The 8,531-nt window shown below is 37.1% G+C and overlaps 1 protein-coding gene across 1 annotated transcript; it reads right to left on the bottom strand.

Moving 5' to 3' along the window:
- Window positions 1–5,180: 5,180 nt before the first annotated feature.
- LOC121249388 (uncharacterized mitochondrial protein AtMg00810-like) lies at window positions 5,181–6,251 on the bottom strand. Its single transcript, XM_041148096.1, has 2 exons — window positions 6,161–6,251; window positions 5,181–6,070 (listed from the first exon to the last, which is right to left on the bottom strand). The coding sequence occupies exons 1-2, from the start codon at window positions 6,249–6,251 to the stop codon at window positions 5,181–5,183; spliced, it is 981 nt and encodes a 326-aa protein (XP_041004030.1).
- Between the last annotated feature and the right edge of the window lie 2,280 nt (window positions 6,252–8,531).

Here is an 8,531-nt window from a genome sequence, read left to right as displayed (position 1 = left end):
TAGGAAGTTCGCAACCCAAACATATCATTGTAGATTAAACAAATAGAGCTTCAGTACTTCACTTTTGAGTATTGACGTTAGACAAATAAAGATCCTCAAGAAAAATTATCGTCGAAGTAGAGAGACGTGAGAGCCAGCTGCGTGAGAGATGGAAGGGCTGCGTGAGATACTGAGAGAGTGAGGAAGAGAGGTGAGGCCGGGAACGTTGGATGCCGAGAGGCCGTGAGAGGGCAGAGATGGAGGCCGTGAGTCGCAAAGAGGCGAAGAGTGAGGAAAAGAGGGGTGCCAATGGAGGGATTGGAGGATGCGACGGAGGCTGTTAGCCTGTTACGTGCAACACAGTTCCTGGAGAGGGGGGGATCTAGGGTTTCTAAGGGATGGGGTGGGAAACTGAAACTGAAAGACAAAGTAAAACTCGGGGGGGGGGGGGGGTTTGGGGGGAACGAAATCTGATGGTGGGGGGGAACGACGCCGTTTCTTAGAGTAATTTAATACCATATAATATATATATATATATAGAGTTATATATATTTTGTTATAATGAATTAACCTATTAAAAAAAATTGTTATAGACTTATAGTGATTTAATATAATTATATTAGTTTAGTATTAGTTAATAGTTATAGTGATTTAATATAGATTAGTATAAGTATAACTATAGTCTATATTAGACTATTAGTATAACTATATATTAATATTAGTTATATATTAGTGTAGCTATATAATATATTAGACTATATAATAGTATTAATATTAGACTATTAGTATTAGTATATATATTAGTATTAGTTATATATTAGTTATCTATACTAAAAGTCTAATATTAATATATTTAATTTTTATTGCTATTTCCTTTGCGGTTTAATTCTAAATTACATATTTTATGATGGATTATTATTATGCTCATAGTACTTGCTTTCGTGATTTGTATGAGTTGAAATGTACAAAATATAATTTAAGACTTGAATTACAAATCTTGATGAATAAGTATAACTATAAGTATAGTATAATTATATTAGTATAACTATAACTATAGGCTATATTAGACTATTAGTCTTAGTATATATATTAGTATTAGTTATAACTATATAATATATTAGACTATTTATTGATAGTATTATAGTGATAGTTTTAGTATAGTGATTTATTATTTAGTATAGTGATTTATATACTAATTTATACATAAACTTAAAGTATATTACTAATAGTAATATAGTATTAGACTCTAATATTATTATAAATATTAGTATTAGACTATTAGTTATAGTGATTAGAATAACTATATATTAGTATTTATTAATTGTTACAGTGAGTTTAATTTATTATAACTATATTATTGATAGTATTAGTATAGTAATTTAGTATTAGTTATAACTATAGTTTATATTATATATTAGTATTAGTTATAAACTTATAGTGATTTAGTATAGCTATATAATATATTAGACTATATAATAGTATTAATATTATACTATTAGTATAGATATATATTAGTATTAGTTATAAACTTATATATTAGTATTAGTTATAAACTTATATATTAGTATAACTATATAATATATTAGATTATATATAATATATATTTTTATGTTTAAAGCATATGATCAATTAAATTTTCATCTTTAAGATTAAACTTTTATTTTATAAATTATATAACATTATCTTATATATAATTTATTAATAACATATGATCAAACAAATTACAAATATTCATATTTAAGATTAAAATTTTATATTATAACTTAAAATTTATAAATTATAATATGAAATTATTTCATATATGATATATAATTATATATACAACTTTCACATATAATTATATATTATATATAAAACTTATATATATAAAATATTAATTTATATATATATTTCTCCAACCGGTCTGGTCCGGTCCGGGAAAGTGTAAAACCGGAACCGGATGGGTTCCGGCCGGTTTTCCTAATACACAAACTGGTCCCGGACCGGATCGGTTCAAAATCGGGAAAACCGGTCCGGTCCGGTTCGGACCGATTTTTCAATGTAAATTTATACCCCTATTTCTGGCCATCTTGCCTCTTGGAAGTGGTATGGAGATATCCATATTTATTGGAACCCTTAGGTATTTACCCCAACCAAACACCCTCTTCATCTACATCAACTGTCAATACCTCACCAATTGAGTTACCAATCCTTTATCCCCCTTCATAAGTCATCGCTGGAAGGGTTAATCCATGGAATTGAACCCAAAAAGGCTCATAGTTAAAAGCTATCTCAGTAGGAGGCATGCTGCTCAAGAATTGTTGGATACAAATAACATTCTTGTCGAAGGACCAAGGTCTACCATTTAATACCCTTTCTATATCATTTCTTTATGAAATTCTACTAAGAATTTATTGGCCCCTACCTCTTTAAAGATAATCCATCCTTCACGCTTCCAAAGTTTAGTCATGGTAGCCTTAAAAGCTTCCTTATTGATGTTTTTTTCAACCACAACTAACATAAGCAGACAGTTTTGGATTGATCTTCTGGTTTCTTTCTCCGTGATGATTACTTCCTCCTGTTCTTCTTCTATCAACTTAAAACCTTCCCATAATTGTTCAAGTTCTTCAGCCATGATAACCAAGCTTAGAATTGTCTTCGAAAATGAGAAGTTCTGTTGCAAGCTCTTACCACCGCCTTATCTCCCTCAAGAAAAGAAAGGACAATTACCTAAACCTTCTTATACATAAGGAAAGGACTTCGGTAAAATAGGAAGAGAATTACAGTATTATTTTCAATCGTGACCACATCGATGTTGAATTGGACCGAAGCAGTCGTTTTGATTAATTTTTCGGTTTTTCCATTTTTCCTTCATCCCTAGCCGTAATTCAGGCAAACGGAATACAAGAGGTTTCGTTTCATAAAGGCATAAAGGGGTATTTTAGGTGGGACTGATTAATATTTGGGTGGCTCAACAGCCACAGCTAGCTGCTGGGATTTCTCGTTGGTGTATTTTATGCATTTATTTTACATATATTTTTTTAATACTTTTTAATATTTTTAAAAAATAAAAAAATTAAAATATTATTAAATAATACTCCCTTAATCATCAAATAAACAGAATTAAAAATTTCAGACAAAGCTGGGGAGACTAGTATTTTCCTTGATATATATGCTTTCTACGGGACTATCGCCTCGTGCACGTGGGTCTTGTTTTTCTTATTACTTTAAAGCTAATTACAATACGAGCATCCTTAATTTTCTGGGATTTGACTAAGAGGAAGGTAGCACCCGAAGTCGAAAACAACACATCGAGGGAAAAAAAATAAAACGAAAACTGAAGGAGAAAGGAGTAGCACATATCTAGAGGATGTAGCTTAGACCGAATACACCGACAGCCGCATCCTACTCTCAAGAGCAGGACACCCCAAACGTCAGGAACAGAAGAAAACCTTGGAATTCTAAAACCGTCGGTACGTACCAGACCTAGTGATCAGCGTGCGGATCGAGCGGATATATATGCATGATCCCAACTTACGTGTAAAATTCCCATTACAGCTCTTTCCATATATATATATTCGTCATTCTGCAAAAATGGTCCTAGCTAGGTAGCGATCGATCAATTGCCATTATATTGAAGAAAATTCAAGATCAAGAGCAATCACATGCAAACTAAAGCTGGACAAGAGAAGAGGACGACAACAAAAAGAAACGAAGATTTGTGTCTTAATAACATGTAAAATTTAAGTGCGCAAAAGAAATGAAAACGATATTAATTAGTTGGACTCTAGCTACAACATGTGTTTCAAGGGTTTGTTTTGGAATATTTGGAGTATATTGTATATACGTCTTAACTAGATAAAACAAAAGTTGGTTCGTTCACAACATGCAAACTCCATCCAGAAACGTAACTTTATTCAAATCTCCATTAATCCCAGCACATAAATCTAGCTAATTACGGGCAGTCAAAAGTGGTGCCCGCGATCCGGTCCTCCTGGTACGCGTCTATCAGTTTCTGGACCAGAAGTGGCCAACCTTCGATAGTTTTCATGTTTTGAGAGATCAAAACCAAATACATGCCAAAGGTGTTGGCTGTCGTCAATGTTTTTCTGCATGGCTGAGTGTCCGTGAAGAATACGAGCCTGGGAGTTCACGAGGAAAACAGAGAAGCAAAACAAGAAGAACACAGCACGTATGGTGGTTGTATCAGCCATGTTGGTGGGATCCACAAGATATCGATGAGAAGTAATATTTAGAACTTTGGGGAAGAGTAGCGGTTGAGCAGAGTGAAGTGGCTAAATAGGAATCATGAGCATCCCTATTTATAGAGCTAAGCGAAGTGGAAGAATTTTAATTATTATTAGTGGGGAGAAGAAAACTAACAATAGTTTTCGTAAACCGACAAAATCCTACTAATGTAAATTGTCATCTACTTCACAGTGGAGGTTTTGTCTATTATTGCTGGATATCCTCTAAGCTAGCTTTAATGCTCTTTCTCTCTCTCTCTCTCTCTCGCTCTCTCTCTCCCCATAATGATATGGGATTGCTTCGTCTGCTATTCTTTATTCAAAACTTGGGCGTGCAATAAATACAAAGATGCTTCTGGCTCGGAGCAAGCAAAAAGCTTTTGCAGATACGCAAAATTAGAAATGGGTGTCGCTTTTTACTAAATTATTTGCAGCTGATTCATTGCGGCATATTAAGTTTTGGATAAGGTTAGGACTTCTAGCCTAAAGAATCGCTCTACTCCCGCATCTGTTTGGATTGTATAACTTTTTTTATGTGGCTATCTTGATCAGATAAGTATAAACCCGACGCAATGCACGTCATTACTGATCATCATGAATCGCTCTAACCTTAAAAGGGTACCTGGCCGATACAGGAGTGTCAAGGCTACTATCGTCCCTGCAGAAACTTCCAGCTCACACGCATTGTTAAGAAAATAAATTGGTAGAATAATATCTTGTATTTTTCATTGATCTCGTATAAAAATATATAAACATGAGTAGATGATTTATACATGGAAAGAGAGACAAATTAGCTCTACAGAAATTGTGTAACTGCCAAATAACTAAATTGGTGGGATTGCTAAAATTAAGGGATTTAGGTGCTGTAATATTCCCCCTCAAGTTGGCTCATGAAGATCCGTAATGCCCAACTTGAGAGGCAAATGATGAAAGAGATTAGAACCCAGGGCTTTGGTGAAGATGTCGGCGATCTGCTCAGAAGAGGGAAGATGAGTGGTGGTGAAGAGACCAGAACGGAGCTATCACGGACAATGTGGCTGTTGATCTCAATATGTTTGGTGCGGTGCGCTCATGGAAAATATGATTGTGAGCAATGTAGAGAGCGGACTGATTGTCACAATAGAGGGTCATGGGAGCTGTGTGTGAGATGCCGAGGTCATGAAGGAGTTGTTGTAACCAGACTAGTTCACATGTAGTGACAGCCATAGCGCGGTATTCGGCTTCGGTAGAGCAGTGGGCAATTGTGGTATATTTCTTAGTGTGCCAAAAAATAGGGCTAGAACCAAGTGGGATGAAGAAACCAGTGGTAGAGCGCCGAGTGGTGGCGCAACTGACCCAATCAGATTTGGTGTAAGCACTAACATGAAGATCATTAGAGGAAGAAAAGAAAATGCCTTGACCTGGAGTGCCTTTAATGTAGTGAAGAACACGGGTGGCAGCTGTCATGTGTGGAATCTGGGGAGTATGCATGAATTGACTGAGAATATTCACCGCAAAAACGATATCAAATTTGGTGATGGTGAGATAAATGAGGCGCCTAGCTAATTGTCGGTAAGGGGCGGGATTAGGTAGAAGGTCACCATCAGTGTCGTTGAGCTCCAGGTTCTGTTCCATAGGAAGGGCATATTTTCGTTGATTAAGAAAAATGCTTAAAGGGGATCGAGCAACTTCAAGTCCAAGGAAATATTTGAGAGGTCCAAGATTCTTGGTTTTGAAGTGAGTAGAAATAACAGACTTGAAGTAAGAGACTTGAGAAAGATCATTGCCTACAACCAAGATGTCATCAATATAAACGAGAACAATTGTGAGGCTGGTAGCAGTGATCAATGTAAATAGAGAGTGATCGGTCTGAGATTGAATGAAACCTACAGTAAGAAGAACAGAGGTTAGTTTAAAAAACCAGTTTTGAGAGGCTTGCTTGAGGCCATAGAGTAATTTCCAGAGGCAGCATATACATGTCTCCCCCTTAATACAATAGCTGGGTGGTGGGATCATGTAAACTTCCTCATCAAGTTCGCCATGCAAGAAAGCATTGTGAATGTCCATTTAGTGAATAATCCAATTTGTTATAGCGGCAATGGCTAGCACACAGCAGATTGTGGTAAACTTGGCTATTGGAGCAAAAGTTTCATGATAGTCAATGCCTTTCACTTGAGTGTAGCTTTTGGTCACGATCCGAGCCTTGTAATGCTCAATAGTACCATCTGCTCGGAGTTTGGTCTTGAAAGCCTACTTGCAACCAATGGATTTCTTACCAGGAGGAAGAGGTTCTAGTGTCCAAGTGGAGTTTTCTTCAAGTGCACAAAGTTCAGAGGCCATAGCTTCATACCAATGAGAGTGGCGAGTGGCTTCTGAGTAACAGGTAGGTTCAACAAATGCAGTAAGGGCAGTTAAGAAAGAATAATGAGCAGGGAAAAAATGAGAATATGATAGAAAAGTAGATAAAGGGTGAGAAGTACCTAATGACTATGCAACGTTTGAAGAAGCAATGGACTCCGTGGGTATGGTAGGGCAAACATAATCAAGAAGATATGACGGACGAGTAATGTTGCGGCTGGGATGAGAAGAAATAGTGGTAGTGGGTGCAAGGTCTGGAAGGAAGAATGATAGAACTAGATGTTTGTGAAGGCACAGAATTTTGGAAAGAAAATTGGTCTTCATGAAAGATGACATCACGTGAATAGAAAATGGTGTCAGTGTCAAGGTTAAATAACTTATAAGCTTTACGATTGCTAGGGTAACCGAGAAAGACAACGGGATGCTCTAGGTGAAAATTTATCACGATGAGCAGTTTGAGTTTGAGCATAGCAAAGGCAAACAAACACACGTAGATGGGTGTAGGCAGGTGGAGAGTTGAGAAGAAGTTGAAAAGGAGTTTGATTCTGGAGGGAGCGACTAGGAGTCCTATTGATGAGGTAGGTAGCAGTGAGAATGCATTCTCCCCAAAATTTAAGGGATAAATGTGCCTGAAACCGAAGGCTTTGAGTAACATTCAGAACGTGCTTGTATTTACGCTCTACAATGCCATTTTGTTGAGGAGTTACAACACAGGTATGCTCATGAATGATGCCATGAGCATGAAAATAGGTTTGGAGGTTATGAGAAAGAAATACTTGGCCATTGTCAATTCGGATAAATTTAACTGTGGAGTTAAATTGATTTTTAACAAGAGTGAAGAAATGCATCAAATGACTAAAACTTTCTGATTTAAAACGCATTAAATAAATCCATGTGGTGCGTGAAAATCATCAACAATAGTAAAAAAATAATGTGCGCCACAAATGGAAGCAGTAGAATAACCACCTCTAATATCACAGTAAAGGCAATTAAAAGGAAGAGAATCGCTTCAGACCGGTCCGACTGTTAATCCCAGAAAAACAGCCCTCCATTAAACTAAAGACACGTAAGGAAAAACACTGAAAGAGAAATATGCTAGACCACAGAGATTCAAACCCTTTCTCATTTGCAACGCCCAAGACACTAGCCCCTCATCTGGTCTTCTTTCCTCTTCTACCAAATCCCCCAAACCCAGAAATTCCCCTACCCAACCTGTGCGACGGAGATTGACCAAGAGCTGCAACGGAGCTTGGCTTCATGAGGTTACCTTCGGATTCTAGAGCCTTCATGGACTGGGCTGCTACGTCCTCTTCAGCCACTGGCCACGCGCGCCATCAAACATCTGCGTCGAAGACCATCTCCTCACTACTACTTCTTGCCTCGCGCCATCAAACATAGGTGTTGAAGACCTCTCTCTTCCTTTATACCAACGATTCTTCATTTTTTTTCTTTTTTATACCAACGATTCTTCATTCTTCATCTTTGGTTCGTTTAATCCACTTTTTTAAGCTTTAATCTCAAACGATTCAATTATTCACAACAACAATGAAAAATTATTTTATTAAAATCAAATACATTTGACTGATTGTGGCTTGAGGAGAAGGGTCAACGTCGGTGAACTGGTGGATGGGCTCTGGGTTTCGTGAGGGCATGGAGAGAAGATTTGGGAGTTGAGATTCAGGAGCTCTGGATTTTCCTTCGAGTTGAGCTTCGATAAAGGAGGTGCGATTCGCGATTTGTCTCCTTCGGGTTGAGATTCGAGAAAGCCAATGCAATTCGTGGAGAGTTCCTTCAGTTGAGATTCAACAAAGGGGGTGTGCGAGGGGAGTTCCTTCGGTTGAATTCGCGTAGAAGAGAGATTGCCTGTTTGCTGGTTTAGGATAAGTGTGGTGGAAGTCATACGTGGAACTATATGATTGGCAGGCTGTTATTTGGCTAATAACAGCCAGACCGGTCCTAAGGAATTCTCTAAAAGGAATCGTACTTTTA

Source organism: Juglans microcarpa x Juglans regia, chromosome 2D (assembly GCF_004785595.1).
Source record: "Juglans microcarpa x Juglans regia isolate MS1-56 chromosome 2D, Jm3101_v1.0, whole genome shotgun sequence".
In the NCBI taxonomy this organism is placed as follows: domain Eukaryota; kingdom Viridiplantae; phylum Streptophyta; class Magnoliopsida; order Fagales; family Juglandaceae; genus Juglans; species Juglans microcarpa x Juglans regia.
Note: the sequence above shows the minus strand (reverse complement) of the source record. Positions and strands in the feature narration are given on the sequence as shown.

Bases quoted from the DNA above. Each gene is read 5' to 3' on its own strand.
- LOC121249388 (XM_041148096.1), bottom strand. From the start codon at position 6,251: ATGGACATTCACAATGCTTTCTTGCATGGCGAACTTGATGAGGAAGTT. The intron at 6,071-6,160 runs GTATATGCTGCC...TTCTTACTGTAG, and splicing joins TTGTATTAAGGGGGAGACAT to GTTTCATTCAATCTCAGACC.